The following is a 21,773-nucleotide window of genomic DNA, read 5'->3' on the forward strand; positions in this document are numbered from 1 at the left end:
CCTCAGTTAAATTACAAATTGCTCAATGTCATGGACCTTCGAGGTCTTTCTTGAATATTTGTAACCACGAATGTGAGTATAAGAACAAAATGGGGTCTTTTGAATGGTCTCTTGGTTTTACTTTAAGAAAACCATCACGCTGTCATATAGTTAGGTGAACTGTAACAATTTGCTTTGTTTTCTTCTACTGCTTCTTTATAGGCAAATATTGTTCAGCTTCGTGACAGACTTTGTAGAGCACAAGCAGAGCCCATACCAAGACATGAAACGCCCAAAATTCCTTATGAGAGGCACCAGCTGCCCAAGGGCAGGCCTGGACCAGCTGTAGGCCACACACAGATGCCAAGAGTTCCAGCTCAACAATATTATCCCCATGTGAGTGACCTGGTCCAGGTGAAGTGGGCACGTTTGTGTATTTCTGTTCAACAATTGTAAGGATGGCGCAGGACTGGAAAACATTGTGTTCTGTTGTACATAGTGACGCTATGAGTCGGAACCGACTTGACAGCACCTAACAATGACATTGAAAGCAATGGTTTTAGTTTGTTGGGCAGGAGTCCTTCTCTGATAGGCCGAAAGCTAGATATCGTATTGTTTTAGTAGTCGTACTTTCTAGATTCTTAAAAGTAGTATTTATGATCTACCTTTCTAAATCATCCCTTTAATCTGGTCATGCAAATTAGATCTTAAATATAAAGTAATTTTTAACTGCGGAGATTTTGCCTTATTTTTCCATCACTTAATCTTCCCTTGTACATATATTCTTGAAACATCTACAATATGATTGATCTAACAGGGAGTAAGTAAATAACAGAAACAGTCTTGTGGGTGATTTAGTTAATTTTATAAAATGTTTTTAGAAAACAGTCTTGTTTGGTTATTCTTTTCTCTAAATCATTAACATACGTTTAGTGTGTCTTCTGTAACAGAACAATAGTTTCCAGTGTACAAATCTTGTCTTTGGGTGTTAGAGAGAAGAAATTGACCCAAGGCTTATGAAGTTGTAGGTCATGGGGATTGATAAAAAGCAAGTTAACAGCAATAAATAAAGAGGTTATTGGTATTTATTATGTCATTGTCAATCTGTTATTTTCTCTAGGCTCTTGAATTTATTAGTTTCTGCTGTGGTATTGTAATATACATACTCTTACATAAGTGTCTTTGCAGAAAATTGGAGGGTTTTACTCTGTGTTAATAGTACCCATAATTATGGTTTTTAAAAAGCATTTTCCCAAATTATAAAAGTAACATGTATTCACTGTCCATAATTGAGAAGGTATAGACAAGTAGAAAAAAGGAAGGTTGCCACCCAGAAATGTTGATCTTTAAAACATTTTGTGTTGTTTTTAAACTGTTTATGGATTCAGGACTTTGAAAATTAAGACCCTTTTAAAAAATCAATTTTAATGAAAAAATTTTTAGAAATACCTGCCCCTGTTGAAGAAAATAGTGCAGAAAAAATGTTTTCATGTACTAAAATTACCAAAAGTTAAGTGGCATGAAGTGTGGCCTCTTATTATCTTTCAGTATTTCATTTAGAAACCAGTAGATAACCTTCATGTTCTAAAATGAAAAGTATTTTTCATAACATAGTAAAGAGATAATCTGCCTATTGTAAAATAGAACAAATTGCTGATAGGATTGGAGGGGTCTTTTTACAACTGATGGTAACAAAAGTAAATATAAAATCATGGGAAAAAAAATTATGTCTGTTGTACTTTTGATTGATACTTAATCTGGGTAGATTACATTCAAATGTAACTTATCTAAAAGATTCTGTAATTTTTTCATTCATTTGACAAATATTTGTTGAAAGCCTACTGTGAATGCCTGAACTCTAGCTATTGAGGGTACAGTGGAGAACAAAATAGACCAAATGCCCCCCTGCTCCCATGGAGCTTACAACTAGAGTTAAAAAGTCTATGACATAGTAAGTGGGACACATAATATCTTGGACAGAAAAATTTAGAAGTACAGAGGTCACATGCCAACCAGAGTTTTAAGACACGGAGCTTGAATTTCTCAGTGTTGCATGTCTGTTAGCAGCCAAGTTGGGATTAGACCCTCCAAGTACCTTGTGTTAGCCCACACTGTCTGTCAGGGTACTGAAGCAAGGCATTTTCTACATCTCTACCAGCAGAGAATATTCACTATGTGCTTGGGTTTTATCTGTCTTTCTGGAAAAAGGTAAAAACATTAGAAGACTTTTGTTATACTTTGACTTATCAAACTCATATTAAAAAAGAAAAATAAATCATAAATAGTGATTTTCTTGATTAACGTCAAGAATATGTTGAATTATATGTTGAATGAATGAAGACAGTGGCTCATGATTTTAAAACTGTGTTTATAGATGGGTAGAGGGGTTAAATGAGGCCAGATTAGTAAGAGCTCCACCCCCACTTCAACCAACACATTTATCTGTTTTATAAGAGTTTTAACAAAGATTTACTTGACAAAAGTATTTTTTTTAAAAAACTTAAAAACTACTGGACTCTAGGGCAAGTCACATGGTGTGATGTACAAAACACTGCCTTAGGAATCAGGAGACCTGGTATCAGTTCAATGAGTTGTATGGTCCTTCGCAAGCCCCTTTGCTTCTGTAGGCCTTGGTTTTCTCAGTGGTACAGCGTGGGGATTAGACTGGATAATGCTTTATGCCCTTTCAGCTTTAATGTTATCAGATTGTATGATTTTTAAGCCTCAGATGAGACTAATGTGATTTTTGTGGCTCTAATGAAATCCAGAAAAGGGAACATCTTATAACAGTATGTTTACAGATCTAATGATAGCATGCATACTATTAATGCTTTAAAAATCATTTTACTCAATTATCTTTTTTTCCAGAATGTATTCTTTTCTCCCCTACTTATAGAACCTAGCTTCCCCCCTTATTCTTGACATTTGAATGGCATTGTTCTTTGTGCTTTGATTTAAGTTTTCATACTTATTTTTCACTTACTGCCTTCCTTCCTTTTGGTTGTGAGTATATGTTTTTCTTTGGAAATTCCAGCTACCCTGAATGCAATCACTTGACGAATGTATGCTTTCTTGTTGCTCTTATTTTTTGCTTTGCATCTGGCAACTAATACCTTTTAGGTTTTTTTTTTTTTCTTCCTTCTTTTAACGTTTTCATTTTTTATTTTCTGTGATTGGTATTTCTTTGTTCAATTCAGGTTAGAATTGCCCCTACTGTCACTACCTGGAGTAACAAAACTCCTACTGCCCTTCCCAGCCATCCACCTGCAGCCTCTCCCTCTGACACACAGGTATATCCTTCATTATTCCTCTTTGAGCAGAATTCTGCTCACTTATATATAGGTATATATTCACTAACCGTCCTTCCTTAAATTCCCTTTCTCCAATTCTGCCAGCTTATTGCATTTTAATGCTTTTAGGATGCAAGAAGCCGTTTTTAGCACAATTAATTTATTTCCTTATCCCTCTTCCTCCTTTTGCAGTTCTAAATTGACTTGAGCTAGAAAAGCATCAACCAAGATTCTAACAGTGGTTTAAAAATCTGATTTCACCGAACGTGGCTTTTTGTGTGTGCGTGTGTGTGTGTGTGTGTATGTGTGTGCGCTGCATAAATTGAAGAGAAGCCGAAGTTCCCTTTATGGCATTTGTATTTATGTTTTCAGAGTATGGAGTAGTGGATGGGATTTATTATAGATGGAAAACCCTGGTGACTTAGGAATATCATTGATACTCTATCTTATGAGGCTGTTAGCATCCATTGCCATTCACTGCAATTATTACTTTGGACCTGTCTGATGTTTAAAACCACTCAGAATGTGTTGCTCAGGCAGTGTGGTGTTCTAAAGAAGACAGAATGTGCAGAATGCAATAAAGTTTTTTTTTTTTTTTTTTTTAAATAAACATAAGAACTCCATTTAGAAAATTATAAGCCCGTCTGGTAAAGTTTCTGATTCCAAATGTAATCCTCCTTCTTACTATATTCTCATTTCCTAGGGAGAAAATCCTCCACCTCCAGGTTTCATAATGCATGGAAATGTTAATCCAAATACTGCCGCTCAGCTACCCACATCTCCAGGTCATATGCACACCCAGGTACCGCCTTATCCACAGCCACAGCGTAAGTAGCGTGACCCTGAAGTCCTTTCAGAGCAGCAGGTCTGATCTAACGTAGCGAGGGTTTACTTTGAAGCTCTAAATCCTTGGTCAGATCAGATTTGACAAGTAAGAACCATTCTGTATAGGACTCTGCTATAGTGAAACATGGTTTCCCAAAGAGGTGGCCTAATCAACATGCTAATAAGATGCAGTGCCCTGAGTCAGTCTGTTCAGAACAATTGGTTCTTGTTCTTGGGTCATTGCTAAGACCTATTAAAGAGTGTCAGTTGTCCTATGATTTTGGTATTAAAAAGCAGAATTTTTGAAATTATTTAGTACATATTCTTTTTGTTCAGGAAAGATGACACAAAACCAGTTTTGGAAAAAATGCTCTTAGAGGGCTTTTTTTTTTTTTAAATAACGTATTCACTTGGAAAGTAAGAAATGATCACTATTTTGAAGTTTAAATGGAGAGGTAATAAAAAGCCCTCAGAGGGGAAAATGTTATGTCTAAATAAACAAGAGGCCACTGCCTAGTGAGAGCTAATCCAAACTAGCATGTTTTGTGCTACAGTGGACATTCTTACTTAACATGGATACAGATTTGGTGGAACCTCTTGCTCATGTGCTTAATGTGAAGGTTCTGTCTTCAAAGTACTGATAGGAAACAGTACAGTTCTACTGAATTCGCTCTAGAGGTTCATACCCACCCTGGTCACACAGGATGCAATGGTATTATGATCTCTCTAATCTGAATTCAGAGTCCCTGGGTGGTGCAAATGGTTAAGTGCTCGCCTACTAACTGAAAGTTTGGCCATTCGAATCTCCTCAGGGGTGCCTTGGAAGAAAAGCCTGGTGATCTACAGTACTTCTGAAAAATCACAGCCATTGAAAACCCTGTGGAGCACAGTTCTAATCTGAAACACATGGGGTTGCCATGTGTCAGAATTAATTTGATGGCAGCTGGGTTTTTTAATCTGCGCTCAGGCCTTTGCATTAAAAAATTAGTTGCTGCCTGATTGTTTACTGACCAACAACATATTAAAAAAAAAAATGCAAACCCATTGCCATCAAGTCGATTCCAACTCATAGCAACCCTACAGGACAGCATAGAACTGCCCCATAGACTTTCCAAAGAGCATCTGGTAGATTCAAACTGCCGACCTTTTGGTTAGCAGCTGAACTCTTAACCACTGTGCCACCAGAGTTTCCAGCTACATATAAAAAAATATGTCTAATACAGTAATTGTTTTGTCAGGGATCATAGAGGGTTGACTCTTGGTTCAGAACTGTGCTCAAACTCAGAATTTGAGTAACTGGTGATTCTGCTAGTTGTTGGAGAAGATACTTGGCTTATGATAATAGTGCTCATATAGTTTTTATGGAGACGAGGCTTCGAGCCGCAGCCAAACAGAATCTCTTTACTGTAAAGGGAGTGCTTTGGGTGTGTAATGCCAGCATTGTTCCATCTGGTGGCTAGTAGGTATCACTATAGTTTTTTTTCCAGGAACAGGAAAATCTCAGAGGATTAGTCTTACAGTTCTTGAGTCTGATGATTCAAAGACTTTCACAGCCAGAGCAACCCTGGGGATGATGGTTTTCAAATATTGGACCTAATGAGACTAAGCGTATTTAGGGCACTGAACCATCAAAAACATAAGTATTAGCTTTTGGTTATAGCTTGTTGTTATAAGAAGAATGATTAAAAATAATTTCCATAGAATGAGATAACTTCTTGGGTTTTTGTTGCACTTGAATAAACTTGTAACTAATTAAAATTTCTGTTTCTTCTCCTCGGTGTAGCTTATCAACCAGCCCAGCAGTATTCGTTCGGAACAGGGGGGTCAGCAATGTATCGACCTCAGCAGCCTGTCGCTCCTCCTGCTTCAAACGCTTACCCTAACACCCCTTACATATCTTCTGCTTCTTCCTATTCTGGGCAGTCTCAGCTATATGCAGCACAGCACCAGGCCTCTCCACCTACCTCCAGCCCTGCTGCTTCTTTCCCTCCTCCCCCTTCCTCTGGAGCATCCTTCCAGCATGGCGGACCAGGAGCTCCACCATCATCTTCAGCTTATGCACTGCCTCCTGGAACAACAGGTACACTGCCTGATGCCAGTGAGCTGCCTGCGTCCCAAAGAACAGGTCTGCGCTTGAAAGGGATTTGGTTTGGCTCCCTCCTTTATATTTTCATGAATGGATGGATGGGTGGATGGAGGGGAGTTATCTCTAACTGTTTGTATACTGGATAATGTGAGGTGTTGATCGGTTTTTATAACTAATTCTGTGAGTGCTTCTGAAAGTCTGATCCTCCCACAAGGAACATTGTTGCTAAATGAGGAAAGCTGTAGAGCTCTAAAAAGGTAAAAGCTTATCATCTGCCATTGCACCTAAAATAAGTGGTAAGAAGCTAATTGGCAATTACCTGGTAGTTGGGACCAGGTTTAATTGACACTGATTTCTTTACTGAGCAAAGTTATGCTCTGTATCCTTATTGAGAAGTTTTCCATTTATAAAACTATTTGTGGCTGAAACTCATTCTTGGAAATTAAGGAATACAGTGTCTTTAATGAGGTTGTACAAATCTTATAATTTTATTTGTAAAAGTAAGGAGTGATCTCAATAAGAAAAAAATGAGAGAACACAACTCGGACAAAAAGAGCCTGTAAGACAGCAGAAAGTCAGTGTACAATAGTGCGGTGATTCTCCATTAGGGTGATACTGCCCTCTAGGGCATTCTGGAAATTTCTAAGCATACTTTTTTTGTCTCCTAGTGTAGTTGTGCCTGAACATTTCTAATTAAAATCATAGTTTTATAAATTGTTTTTATAGTGAAATATACATGTTACATAAATTATTTTTATTTTTCATATATTATACTTAAAGCATTATAGTAACCTTTTTATGGATAGATTATATAATCTGATTCTTATTTCAGGATAGTAAAATGGTTCTAAAAAATATATGCTATTAAATGGGGACAATGAGTCAGGGATGAGAACCACTAACGTCATGGTTAAGAGTATGGAATTAGACTGCCTGGCTTTGTATCGCAGCTCTGCCACCTCCTAGCTATGTGACTTGTGTAAGTTACCTACTCCTTTAAGCTTCTGTTTCTTTATAGAAAATGGTACCTATCTCATAAGCTCATAAAGAGGATTAAATATATTAATATATTAAAAGTATTTAGGGACAATAACTGCTATATCGCAAGCGCTTTTTTTTAAATGTTCATTGTGATTACAGAAAACCTCATTCAAAGTTAGAGCTCTGTGCTTTTTAGCATTTGGAAATAGGTTCCCTTTCAGATTATAACTGATGGTTTTGAACTAAAAACCAAACCAAATCCAGTGCCGTCGAGTCAGTTCTGACTCATAGTGACCCTGTAGTCTAGAGGGCCTGCTTTGCCCTTACTACTAAGCCATCTGTGATAGCCTGCTGTTGTTCCTGAGAGTATATATTTTCCTTTATTTTATGTGCTAAGCAGTAGCTTTAATTACTGAACTCACCTATCATAAAATAGAATCTATTAAAGAGGTGTTATTTTCTAATAATATGACCAAAAAAATAGATATAAAGTATTTTTTTTATTAACTTTTATTGAGCTTCAAGTGAACGTTTACAAATCAAGTCAGTCTGTCACGTATAAGTTTACATACATCTTACTCCATACTCCCACTTGCTCTCCCCTAATGAGTCAGCCCTTCCAGTCTCTCCTTTCGTGACAATTTTGCCAGCTTCCCACTCTCTCTATCCTCCCATCCCCCCTCCAGACAGGAGATGCCAACACAGTCTCAAGTGTCCACCTGATACAAATAGCTCACTCTTCATCAGCATCTCTCTCCTACCCACTGTCCAGTCCCTTCCATGTCTGATGAGTTGTCTTCGGGAATGGTTCCTGTCCTGGGCCAACAGAAGGTTTGGGAACCATGACCACCGGGATTCCTCTAGTCTCAGTCAGACCACTAAGTATGGTCTTTTTGTGAGAATTTGGGGTCTGCATCCCACTGTTCTCCTGCTCCCTCAGGGGTTCTCTGTTGTGCTCCCTATCAGGGCAGTCATCGATTGTGGCCACCTAGGCACCAACTAGTTCTTCTGGTCTCAGGATGATGTAGGTCTCTAGATCATGTGGCCCTTTCTGTCTCTTGGGCACTTAGTTGTCGTGTGACCTTGGTGTTCTTCATTCTCCTTTGCTCCAGGTGGGTTGAGACCAATTGATGCATCTTAGATGGCCGCTTGTCAGCATTTAAGACCCCAGATGTCACATTTCAAAGTGGGATGCAGAATGTTTTCATAATAGAATTATTTTGCCAATTGACTTAGAAGTCCCCTTAAACCATGGTCCCCGAACCCCCACCCTTGCTCCGCTGACCTTTGAAGCATTCATTTTATCCCGGAAACTTCTTTGCTTTTGGTCCAGTCCAGTTGAGCTGACCTTCCATGTATTGAGTATTGTCTTTCCCTTCACCTAAAGCAGTTCTTATCTGCTAATTAATCAATAAAAAACCCTCTCCCTCCCTCCCTCCCCCCCTCGTAACCACAAAAGTATGTGTTCTTCTCAGTTTTTACTATTTCTCAAGATCTTATAATAGTGGTCTTATACAATATTTGTCCTTTTGCCTCTGACTAATTTCGCTCAGCATAATGCCTTCCAGGTTCCTCCATGTTATGAAATGTTTCACAGATTCGTCACTGTTCTTTATCGATGCGCAGTATTCCATTGTGTGAATATACCACAATTTATTTACCCATTCATTCGTTGATGGACACCTTGGTTGCTTCCAGCTTGTTGCTATTGTAAACAGAGCTGCAATAAACATGGGTGTGCATATATCTGTTTGTGTGAAGGCTCTTGTTTCTCTAGGGTATATTCCGAGGAGTGGGATTTTTGGGTTGTATGGTAGTTCTATTTCTAACTGTTTAAGATAACGCCAGATCGATTTCCAAAGTGGTTGTACCATTTTACATTCCCACCAGCAGTGTATAAGAGTTCCAATCTCTCCGCAGCCTCTCCAACATTTATTATTTTGTGTTTTTTGGATTAATGCCAGCCTTGTTGGAGTGACATGGAATCTCATCGTAGTTTTAATTTGCATTTCTCTAATGGCTAATGATCGAGAGCATTTTCTCATGTATCAGTTAGCTGCCTGAATATCTTCTTTAGTGAAGTGTGTGTTCATATCCTTTGCCCACTTCTTGATTGGGTTGTTTGTCTTTTTGTGGTTGAGTTTTGACAGAATCATGTAGATTTTAGAGATCAGGCGCTGGTCTGAGATGTCATAGCTGAAAATTCTTTCCCAGTCTGTAGGTGGTCTTTTTACTCTTTTGGTGAAGTCTTTAGATGAGCATAGGTGTTTGATTTTTAGGAGCTCCCAGTTATCTGGTTTCTCTTCATCATTTTTGGTAATGTTTTGTATTCTGTTTATGCCTTGTATTAGGGCTTATAGAGTTGTCCCTATTTTTTCTTCCATGATCTTTATCGTTTTAGTCTTTATGTTTAGGTCTTTGATCCACTTGGAGTTAGTTTTTGTGCATGGTGTGAGGTATGGGTCCTGTTTCATTTTTTTGCAGATGGATATCCAGTTATGCCAGCACCATTCGTTAAAAAGACTGTCTTTTCCCCAGTTAACTGACACTGGTCCTTTGTCAAATATCAGCTGCTCATACGTGGATGGATTCATATCTGGGTTCTCAATTCTGTTCCATTGGTCTATATACCTGTTGTTGTACCAGTACCAGGCTGTTTTGACTACTGTGGCTGTATAATAGCTTCTGAAGTCAGGTAGAGTGAGGCCTCCCACTTTCTTCTTCTTTTTCAGTAATGCTTTGCTTATCCGGGGCTTCTTTCCCTTCCATATGAAATTGGTGATTTGTTTCTCTATCACATTAAAAAATGACATTGGAATTTGGATCGGAAGTGCATTGTATGTATAGGTGGCTTTTGGTAGAATAGACATTTTTACTATGTTAAGTCTTCCTATCCATGAGCAAGGTATGTTTTTCCACTGAAGTATGTCCTTTTTAATTTCTTGTAGTAGAGCTTTGTAGTTTTCTTTGTATAGGTCTTTTACATCCTTGGTAAGATTTATTCCTAAGTATTTTATCTTCTTGGGGGCTACTGTGAATGGTATTGATTTGGTTATTTCCTCTTCGGTGTTCTTTTTGTTGATGTAGAGGAATCCAAGTGATTTTTGTATGTTTATTTTATAACCTGAGACTCTGCCAAACTCTTCTATTAGTTTCAGTAGTTTTCTGGAGGATTCCTTAGGGTTTTCTGTGTAAAAGATCATGTCATCTGCAAATAGAGATAATTTTACTTCCTCCTTGGCAATCCGGATGCCTTTTATTTCTTTGTCTAGCCTAATTGCCCTGGCTAGGACTTCTAGCACGATGTTGAATAAGAGCGGTGATAAAGGGCATCCTTGTCTGGTTCCCGTTCTCAAGGGAAATGCTTTCAGGTTCTCTCCATTTAGAGTGATATTGGCTGTTGGCTTTGCATAGATGCCCTTTATTATGTTGAGGAATTTTCCTTCAATTCCTATTTTGGTGAGAGTTTTTATCATAAATGGGTGTTGGACTTTGTCAAATGCCTTTTCTGCATCTATTGATAAGATCATGTGGTTTTTGTCTTTTGTTTTATTTGTGTGATGGATTACATTAATGGTTTTTCTGATATTAAACCATCCTTGCATACCTGGTATAAATCCCACTTGATCAGGGTGAATTATTTTTTTGATGTGTTGCTGTATTCTGTTGGCTAGAATTTTGTTGAGGATTTTTGCATCTATGTTCATGAGGGATATAGGTGTGTAATTTTCTTTTTTTGTAATGTCTTTACCTGGTTTTGGTATCAGGGAGATGGTGGCTTCCTAGAATGAGTTGGGTAGTATTCCGTCATTTTCTATGCTTTGAAATACCTTCATTAGTAGTGGTGTTAAGTCTTCTCTGAAAGTTTGGTAGAACTCTGCAGTGAAGCCGTCCGGGCCAGGGCTTTTTTTTGTTGGAAGTTTTTTGATTACCGTTTCAATCTCTTTTTCTTGTTATGGGTCTATTTAGTTGTTCTACTTCTGAATGTGTTAGTTTAGGTAGGTAGTGTTTTTCCAGGAATTCATCCATTTCTCCTAGGTTTGCAAATCTGTTAAGAGTACAATTTTTCGTAATAATCTGATATGATTCTTTTAATTTCAGTTGGTTCTGTTCTGATGTGGTCCTTTTCGTTTCTTATTCGGGTTATTTGTTTCCTTTCCTGTATTTCTTTAGTCAGTCTAGCCAATGGTTTTTCAATTTTGTTAATTTTTTCAAAGAACCAGCTTTTGGCTTTGTTAATTCTTTCAATTGTTTTTCTGTTCTCTAATTCATTTAGTTCAGCTCTAATTTTTATTATTTGTTTTCTTCTGGTGCCTGATGGATTCTTTTGTTGCTCACTTTCTATTTGTTCAAGTTGTAGGGACAGTTCTCTGATTTTGGCTCTTTCTTCTTTTTGTATGTGTGCATTTATTGATATAAATTGGCCTCTGAGCACTGCTTTTGCTGTGTCCCAGAAGTTTTGATACGAAGTATTTTCATTCTCGTTGCATTCTATGAATTTGCTTATTCCCTCCTTGATGTCTTCTATAACCCAGTCTTTTTTCAGGAGGGTATTGTTCAGTTTCCAAGTATTTGATTTCTTTTCCCTAGTTTTTCTGTTATTGATTTCTAGTTTTATTGCCTTGTGGTCTGAGAAGATGCTTTGTAATATTTTGATGTTTTGGACTCTGCAAAGGTTTGTTTTATGACCTAATATGTGGTCTATTCTAGAGAATGGTCCATGTGCGCTAGAAAAAAAAGTATACTTTGCAGCAGTTGGGTGGAGAGTTCTGTGTAAGTCAATGAGGTCAAGTTGGTTGATTGTTGTAATTAGGTCTTCCGTGTCTCTATTGAGCTTCTTACTGGATGTCCTGTCCTTCTCCGAAAGTGGTGTGTTGAAGTCTCCTACTATAATTGTGGAGGTGTCTATCTCACTTTTCAATTCTGTTAAAATTTGATTTATGTATCTTGCAGCCCTGTCATTGGGTGCATAAATATTTAATATGGTTATGTCTTCCTGATCAATTGTCCCTTTTATCATTATGTAGTGTCCTTCTTTATCTTTTGTGGCGGATTTAAGTCTAAAGTCTATTTTGTCAGAAATTAATATTGCTACTCCTCTTCTTTTTTGCTTATTGTTTGCTTGATATATTTTTTTCCATCCTTTGAGTTTTAGTTTGTTTGTGTCTCTAAATCTAAGGTGTGTCTCTTGTAGGCAGCATATAGACGGATCGTGTTTCTTTATCCCGTCCGAGACTCTCTGTCTCTTAATTCGTGCATTTAGTCCATTTACATTCAGCGTAATTATAGATAAATAAGTGTTTAGTGTTGTCATTTTGATGCCTTTTTATGTGTGTCTTTGACGTTTTCATTTTTCCACATACTTTTTTGTGCTGAGACGTTTTTCTTAGTAAATTGTGAGATCCTCGTTTTCGTAGTGTTTTACTTTATGTTTGTTGAGTCGTTACGTTTTTCTTGGCTTTTATCTTGAGTTATGGAGTTGTTATACCTCTTTGTCGTTACCTTAATATTTACCCCTATTTTTCTAAGTAAAAACCTAACTTGTATTGTTCTATATCGCCTTGTGTCCCTCTCCATATGGCAGTTCTATGCCTCCTGTATTTAGTCCCTCTTTTTGATTTTTTACATATTGACATCCGTGATTCCCTGTTATGAGTTTTTTTTTTTTTTAATTAATCTTAATTTGTTTTTGTGATTTCCCTATTTGAGTTGATATCAGGACGTTCTGTTTTGTGACCTTGTGTTGTGCTGGTATCTGATATTATTGGTTTTCTGACCAAACAATATCCTTTCGTATTTCTTGTAGCTTTGGTTTGGTTTTTGCAAATTCTCTAAACTTGTGTTTATCTGTAAATATCTTAATTTCGCCTTCATATTTCAGAGAGAGTTTTGCTGGATATATGATCCTTGGCTGGCAGTTTTTCTCCTTCAGTGCTCTGTATATGTCGTCCCATTCCCTTCTTGCCTGCATGGTTTCTGCTGAGTAGTCTGAACTTATTCTTATTGATTCTCCCTTGAAGGAAACCTTTCTTTTCTCCCTGGCTGCTTTTAAAATTTTTCTGTTTATCTTTGGTTTTGGCGAGTTTCATGATAATATGTCTTGGTGTTTTTCTTTTTGGATCAGTCTTAAATCGGGTTCGATGAGCATCTTGGATAGATATTCTTTCGTCTTTCATGATGTCAGGGAAGTTTTCTGTTAGGAGATCTTCAACTATTTTCTCTGTGTTTTCTGTCCTCCCTCCCTGTTCTGGGACTCCAACCACCCGCAAGTTATCCTTCTTGATAGAGTCCCACATGATTCTTAGGGTTTCTTCATTTTTTTTAATTCTTTTATCTGATTTTTTTTCAGCTATGTTGGTGTTGATTCCCTGGTCCTCCAGATGTCGCAGTCTACATTCTAATTGCTCGAGTCTGCTCCTCTGACTTCCTATTGCATTGTCAAATTCTGTAATTTTATTGTTAATCTTTTGGATTTCTACATGCTGTCTCTCTATGCATTCTTGCAACTTATTAATTTTTCCACTATGTTCTTGAATAATCTTTTTGAGTTCTTCAACAGTTTTATCAGTGTGTTCCTTGGCTTTTTCTGCAGTTTGCCTTATTTCGTTTGTGATGTCTTGAAGCATTGTGTAAAATTAGTTTTTTATATTCTGTATCTGATAATTCCAGGATTGTATCTTCATTTGGGAGAGATTTTGATTCTTTTGTTCGGGGGGTTGTAGAAGCTGTCATGGTCTGCTTCTTTATGTGGTTTGATATGGACTGCTGTCTCCGAGCCTTCACTGGGAAACTAGTTTTTCCAGAAAATCCGCTAAAATAAAATGCAGTTAGATCCCTATCAGAATTCCCTTTGGGTTATACCTGCCACCTCATTCCCTGTAAGGTTGAAAGTCTGGGATTTGGATTATATATGCTTGGCTGTAGCTGGTTCTGTGTTTTTAGTCCAATTAGGGGTGGATTTTTGGTCCCTGGGTTTTTTTTTTGTTGTTGTTGTTCCTTTTCTCAGGCCGAAAGAGTGGGTTAGGAAAAGACCAAAAGAAGAAAAAAAACGGGGGGGGGGAATACAAAGCCGCCGCGGAGCCGGAGCCAGAGCCGGAGCCGTTCTCCCTCTGGCTCAGGCAATTCCAATGTTAATGAAGCCGCCTGGGAAGGGTGGGGGAGGGATCAGAGAGATAGGAGAGTAGCACCTCAGAATATAGCCAGAGTTGCTTGTCTTGCTTGGAATGACTATTATATCTGAGATTCCCGCGGGGCATGTCGCCTATGTGTGCTGGTTGTGTGGAGATTGCCCCCGGGGGTCTGGCCCTCTGAAGCGACCGGCTGTCAGTCTAAATCCTAGCATGAAGGTTCCCCTGCTGGGATGCTTTACTCCCGGCTCCAAAATCAGTCGCTGCCTCCCGGGGACTTCTCCTCCTGCCAGCTGTCGCCGTGCCACCTCCGCGGACCAGCTGGGCCCCCTCCCGGGGTTAGTTCAGGGGAGTGGTGCAGCTCTCCGTGCTTGCACCATGACAGCGCCCAGTCAAATGCCTGTCGGGAGGGTTCCCCGGCTGGGACGCTGCTCTCCCAGCTCCAAGACCAGTCACTGCCTCCCAGGGACTTCTCCCACCGGCTGCGTCGTCACGCCACCCGTGCGAACCGGCTGGGCCCCTTCCCGGGATGAGTTCAGGGGAGTAGGGCTGGGCCCCTTTTTTGCGCCGTCAGCTCCCCTGGGCTCTGCCCTAAATCGGGCACCAAAGGTTACCTGACTGGGACGCTGGCTCCAGGCTCCGAAAACAATCGCTGCTTCCCCGTATTTGTTCGTTTTCCGTCTCTAAATCTGTGTTTGTTGTTCAGGGTTAGTAGATTGTTATGTACTTGATCGATTCACTTGTTTTTCCAAGTCTTTGTTGCAAGAGGGATCCGAGGTAGCGTCTCCCTGGTCCGCCATCTTGGCCCCGCCCTGCTAAAGTATTTTTTAAATGTTAGTACTTTTAAAGTTTTGTGGGTATTTGTTCCCAGAATTGTACACATATCTCCTCCCTTCTTTGGTATGTAATTAAGTCCAAAGTACCAAAAATCTCATACACACACACATAATGCATCATCTTTTACTGCATGAATAAAATTTCAGTAATATGCTACAGATAGTTTAATATTTTGGAGAGGAATGGTAATTTATTTGTAGAGTTCTGCAGATTATCTTTTTAAATCTGGATGAGTGAAGACAGGATCCATTCTGAATAGTTGGGTAATAGAGTTCTTGAGAGAAAGAGGAAACATGGGTTCAAGTAACCCTCCAATTAAAAAGTGGTGCAGGGAGGTAGGGAAAGGAATCAACATTTATTGAGTAGTTATATGTTAGCATATAGCATACTAAAACCCGTAACCCATTGCCATAGAGTTGATTCCGACTCAGTAGTAGTATAGCATACTACTACTAGCATACTAACACTTGCCGTATTTTTTTTTAAACCTCACAATCCGGAGATATAGGAATAATTATTTTTAAAAACCTTGCATTTGAGGAAGATGAATCTCCTTAAGAGTTATGTGGTGCTCTCAGGACTGCATATAATAGTAGTCTCTGAGTTGGGGTATAAATCCTGGTGTCTCAGTCCTCAAAGCTCGTGTTCATTCTTTTGTACGAGGTAGTCTAGTCCTGTTGTGGGTGATAGAAATAGAAATAGCTGTCTTTGGTGGAATTTCAAAAGTCATCTAGCAACACTGTTCTAGGAAACATTACTTTATCATCTAAGTTAAATATTTGCATGTTTATTTTTTCTCCTTAAGCAAAAATTATTAGAAATTATGTGCAGTTGGCCAGGGTAAAATCTTTGCTTATATAACGGGTAAGAGAATGTTCTAACCTGGCTGAGAAACAGTGACTAATATGAAGAAGCCAAACATTTTTCAGTGTTTGGCATGCACTAAGCCTACCTGCTTTGCTACCTCTTGCATGTTAACAGTCTTATATCTTAACAGTTACAACTTTACTGTATTTTATTTTTAGATTTTCTAAAAATTTTGCTCAGGTTATATGAATAATTATGAATGAAAAATTTACCTTTGTTCTAATGTGTCTTAACTACTTTAGGTGATGATTCTCTACAGGACTTAGAAATTTCCAGTTGTCCAGTGGACAATTCCTGGCAGGCACTACAGATTTTTCAAGCCCTCTGAACTATTAGTAAACTACAAAATTTTTATGCCCAGGGTTTGAGAGGCTAATGTTGCAGTCAGCAAAACATTCATTCAGTAAATTCTTAATGAGTAACTGTTCAGTCTGTAATCAGAATTATTCCAGACAGAAGAGTTGGGAAGGAGGCAGAAAAGGACAGTACATTTCTAGTGAACAGTTCATAGCCCTATTTTAAGTTGGCATAAAAAATTTGGGCCTAATTTTGGAGTCTGAGTGCCAGTGCAAGAACTTTATACTTCATACAATAAGAGAAAAGGTTTCAGTGAAGTGTTTTTGATCTTCTGAGTGGTGTGGTCAGAGTGGTGCTTAAGGGACAGTAATCTGGAGGTGGCCTTGCAAGATAGAGTGTGGGCGGCATGGCAGAATCAGAGGCAACAAAAACAGGCTCTCTCAGTTCCAGGTATAAGGAAATGACAGCCTGAGGTAGGTTAGTGCAGTGTTGCGCCAGTGGTGGCAGCACAGGAAAGCAGGAAGTTTTCCCTGTCTCACTGTTTAGGATAAGTAGGATACTGCCAGTCAGGGGTCCCTGGTTTATTGTATGCTTGTTAATAAGGGAAAGAACTTTCAAATAGGCAGATCCCAGATTTTACTCACAATTTGTTTTCTGATAAAATGCGGACGCTATTATGAAGCTGTCTTTGCATGAACATTATTGACTTTGTTAAACAATGGAAATGTAAATTTAAGTATACAGTCTTTTGCTTCTTCACACAGAAGAGCCTTGAAAAGGGGCTTAATATTTTATGTCTCATGAAATGATGTCCTGAATTTTTTTTTTTAATTTCCATAAACATTCCTTAGCTAAATGATAGTACCTCGTTTTAACTTTTCAAATAAAGGAAAAGAGCATGGTAGCTTCTTTACTTTTCTTTGGACAATTCCATTTTATCTTGTGTCAGTATAAAATGACTTCAAGAGTTCATATCTTTTTAAATTGTACTCCATAAATTTGTGACTTCCCCTTTTTAAATGTGACATGCTGGGCTGTAGGAGAAAGGCGTGGTATATGATTGATAGGGATGCTGTAATCTTGCCATCTCAAATTATGTTCTAGCCAGCAGTCTTCATGCCATTGGCACTAATACTTTTTTCCAAGTATCTTAGCCAGTGCATTATGCTCCTGTAAAAGTACCTAAGAAAATTCCAGTGAGAAGTGGACTTGGAGAGTTACCATGGTGTGTAGTTCTGCTCTTGCATGAGAGGCCAGCAGTTCCCTCTCCCTTCCCCTATGATCCTGTGGAGGACTTATCTCTACACTAAGGTGGATAAGGGTCTGTAGTATCCAGTGACATGCCATATTCACTTTTTAAAATTAATTTCTCCCTGATTTTTATTATTTTTACTGTAAGAAGTATATTTGAAAGACCTAAGAAGGATGTAAAAAAGAAAATTAAAATTATCTATAGTTCTGCAACCCAAATATTACCACTATTAAAGTTTATTTTCTTCATACACAGATACATACATATGCATACATATATATACACACACACACACATAAAATAGATGACCTCTTGGTAAAGCGACACCAAAGTCATAACAAAATCAAATTCAAAGTTCTGAGTTAAATGCAAGTGAAACCAAATGAAATCAGAACCATATATGTACATGTATGTTCATATGTATATGTGTGCACATGCCTGCATTTTTTTTTTTTTTTGTACTTTAGGTACAGGTTTACAGGACTAGCTTCTAGCTTCTCATTAAACAATTGGTACAAATTAGTACACATATTGTTTTATGACATTGGTTAACAACTTCACGTATCAGCATTCTCCTTTCTTAACTTTGGGTTCCCTATTACCAGTTTTGCTGTCCCCTCCTGCCTTCTACTCGTGCCTCTGGGCTGGTGTGCCCCTTTAGTCTCATTTTGTTTTCTGGGCCTGTCTAATCTTTGGCTGAAGGGTGAACCTCAGGAGTGACTTCATTACTGAGCTAAAAGGGTGTCCAGGGCCCACACTCCCGGGGTTTCTCCAGTCTTGTCAGGCCAGTAAGTCTGATTTTTTTTTATGAGTTAGAATTTTGTTTTATGTTTTTCTTCAACTCTGTTCAGGAGCTTCTGTTGTGATACCTATCAGAGCAGTTGGTAGTGGCAGCTGGGTACCATCTAGTTGTGCTAGACTTAGGCTGATGGAGGTTGTGGTAGTTGTGGTCCATTAGTCCTTTGGATTAATCTTTCCCTTGTATCTTTGGTTTTCTTCATTCTTCCTTGCTCCTGAAGGAATGAGGCCAGTGGAGTATTCTAGATGGCCGCTCACAAGCTTTTAAGACTCCAGGTGCTACTCACCAAAGTAGAACGTAGAACATTTTCTCTATAAACTATGTTAACATGCATGCATTTTTAAAGAATTGGGATATCACATACACACACAGCTTTACATCTTGATTTTTTTTTCTTAATATTATGCCCTGCACCATTATTCCATGCTTTTAAGTGCATGTAATGTTTAAAAAAGAGAGTAAGACATTTATCCCCCTTTATAGTTTTTTGAAAGAGTTTTTTAAAAAAGAGATTATCCCCTTTTTACACTTTTATGAGAAAATTATATCCAATATTAGACTGTGCTATTTTGATTTTTTTTTTTTTTAATGTTGACCAGGAGTATCATTTTCCACATCTATAATGGACCTTCTTGGTACCGTCTCCTGTAGATGTTTTTTGTGTAGCTTGTGTTACCAACTAGAGAGGTTATTTGAATTATGTTTTTAAAATGTCATATTTAAATAACCTATTTAAAATCATAAAAGCAAAAACACTAAAAGGATTTAGAATTATAGTGAAGACAAAACTCTGCATTGAATCAATAAAGAGATTTGAACAGGAATCATCTAGGTTGAAGTAAAACATATGGCTAATCTATTCCATGGTCTGAGGTTAGGATTCAGGTGTATATTTAGGATTTTGATTTTTATACATTTATTACCTTCTTCTTTTTTTTTTTTTTCTTCATTCAGCAGACTTTGCCCCCTTCAAGTTAGCCCATTGGCTATATGTTCCTTTGCAGAGTCTCTTTGGTTCTGATTTCATTAGGTTTCTCTCCTGTTTGACTTAGAACTAACTTTAAATTTGATTTTATTATATGACTTTGGTGTCATTTTACCAAGGGGTCATTGAAATTTCTTCCCATATCCTTTGTGCTGCTGATAATTTGTTGAGCCAGGATACTCTCCCAGGCCTTAATGCCCAGGGCTTAAGTCTCTGCCGCAAGAGGTTAGGGGGAAAACTGCATTCATCTTCTGCTCTTTCTTCTCATGGGGTGAGAGAGGAGGGCATGCTTTTCAGACTGTTCCCTGAAAAAAGGGCCAAGCCCAGGGTATTTATGACACTTTTAGGTTTGTAATATATTGGGTACCTTGCAGTCTGATGCTAGAGAGTGAGTGCATCAGTAGTTACAAATCTGGTGAAATGTGGGCTGAGCAAACAGTCTGGCCCACTTCCTAATGCACCTGCACGACAGACTCCCCAGGTGTGTGTGAACTGTAGCGCCATGGAGTTCTATCTCGCATGGGGAGCTACGTTGTGAAGTCATCATTTGAGGTAAAAACAAAATCACTTATACTCACTCAGTTATCCTTGATCATTCCTTTTTTCAGTTAAGGCCCTGATAAGGAAGTTGGCTTGTGTTTAGGGGCCGTATTGTGTGAAAACCATCTGTCTGTAAACACTGTGATCACACTAAGCACAATGAGATTTCAAGCTATGAGAGTACCTCTCCCGCCTCACAGTTTCTCTGGGGCACGTGCTTCTTGACTAGAACCCAAACTGAATTGAACTTACTATTTTAATTGCAATGTTCTCTTGTTCCTTCTTCCCCAAGTGAAGCTGCTTAAATTCACATAAGTTGTACGTGCATATGATACACCTGCACTGCACACTTTTGATATGAGCCTGAGCCTGGCCTGACTCTAAATATCTGACAATCTTGGAATTGGTTTGTTTCTTATCTAGTGCTTCTGTAACAGAAATACAACAGGTGGGTGGCATTAATAAACAGAAATTTATTTTCTCACAGTTTAGAAGTCTGTTATTGCTGTTGTTAGGTACCACTGAGTTGGTTCTGACTCAGAGACCCTTTGTGCAACAGAACAAAAACACTGCCCAGTCCTGCCCCATCCTCACAATTGTTACATTTGAGCCCATTTTTGCAGCCACTGTGTCAGACCATCTCATTGAGGGGCTTCCTCTTTTTTACCAAGCAAGATGTCCTTCTACAGGAACTGGGCCCTCCTGATAACATGTCCAAAGTATGTGAGATGAAGTCTCGCCATCCTGGCTTCTAAGGAGCATTCTGTCTCTCTCCCAAGACAGATTTGTCTGGATTCAGGGTGCTAGCTCTAGTGGAAGGCTCTCTGTGTCTGCTCTGGGGGAAGGTCCTTATCTCTTCAGCTTCCATTCTTAGGTTCCTTGACGAGCATCTTTTCCTCCGATTGTGCTTCCTTGCATAATCTGCTCTTTTATATCTCAGAAGAGATTAACTTAAAATACATCCTATACTAATACTGTCTCATTAACATAATGAAGAAAACCCATTCCTAAATGGGATTATAACCACAGATATAAGAGTTAGGATTTACAACACATATTTTTGGGGGACACAATTCAATCCATAACAGTTTAAGCTTTCAGCCTCCTTTCCCCTCCTCCACCGCCAGAAGCTTCAGTTCTATGAAGAGAAGTAGGACTTTCTAGGGGGACTTGTGCTTAATCCCTCTCCAAATCCATGTATTCTTACAGAAACAACCATATAATATGGTTACATATTTACTGGGCCCGTTCTCATTTATACTCATTCACGATGTGACTCTAGAAATTGTAGTTTCTACTGAGTGCAGGCCATTGGGGCCTTCCAAATGTCACAGCGAAAAGTGGCACCACGGTGTTAAGATTGTCTAACATTCTTATCTTCAACAAATGCAGTGCAGAAGTCTACAGGGCAGTGTAGAATAATTCCTCCATTTCTCCTTAAATTCCACTACTTAGTGAGATTTTTGGACCAGCAGCATTAGCATCACCTGGGAGCTAACTTGGACATACAGAATCTCAGGTCTTGTCCCAATACCTACTGAATTAGAATCTGCATTTTAACAAGATCCCCAGGTGACTTGGATTCACAGCTGTAAATAATAACAAAATGAATCTAACATGATAGGAAGTGCAGTTCCCTCGGCGATATTCCTGGGCTTCATTGGTCAGTAAAAAAAAAATAATAATCTATGCAGACAATTAGGGAAATACTGATATTCTAAATAAGACAATATAATAAAATGTTTAAGAGTTAATTGGATCTGACACAACTTTTATGAGTTCACTATTGCCCAAAACTGATTATAAATTAGAAAGAAGGCATTTCACGTGACTTGGTTAAAAAGTAAGTTTTATTCACGTATGAAATTAGTTTGCTCTTTCTGTGGGTTGAGGAAGGGAAAAGAAATG

At 38.4% G+C, this 21,773-nt stretch overlaps 1 protein-coding gene across 17 annotated transcripts in view; it reads left to right on the forward strand.

Moving 5' to 3' along the window:
• The window catches only part of SEC31A (SEC31 homolog A, COPII coat complex component), a 95,118-nt gene that overhangs the window by 62,116 nt on the left and 11,229 nt on the right, over positions 1 to 21,773 (forward strand). For 6 of the 17 annotated variants that reach the window (XM_049885835.1, XM_049885834.1, XM_049885833.1 and 3 more), the window contains 4 exons: positions 202 to 375; positions 3,177 to 3,269; positions 3,973 to 4,096; positions 5,878 to 6,219. In XM_049885835.1, coding sequence (XP_049741792.1) covers positions 202 to 375; positions 3,177 to 3,269; positions 3,973 to 4,096; positions 5,878 to 6,219 — 733 coding nt within the window. The remainder of the gene's footprint in view (positions 1 to 201; positions 376 to 3,176; positions 3,270 to 3,972; positions 4,097 to 5,877; positions 6,220 to 21,773) is intronic. The other 11 variants (XM_049885841.1, XM_049885843.1, XM_049885844.1 and 8 more) reach the window with 5 other exon arrangements.

This window comes from Elephas maximus, chromosome 5 (assembly GCF_024166365.1).
Source record: "Elephas maximus indicus isolate mEleMax1 chromosome 5, mEleMax1 primary haplotype, whole genome shotgun sequence".
NCBI classification, from domain to species: domain Eukaryota; kingdom Metazoa; phylum Chordata; class Mammalia; order Proboscidea; family Elephantidae; genus Elephas; species Elephas maximus.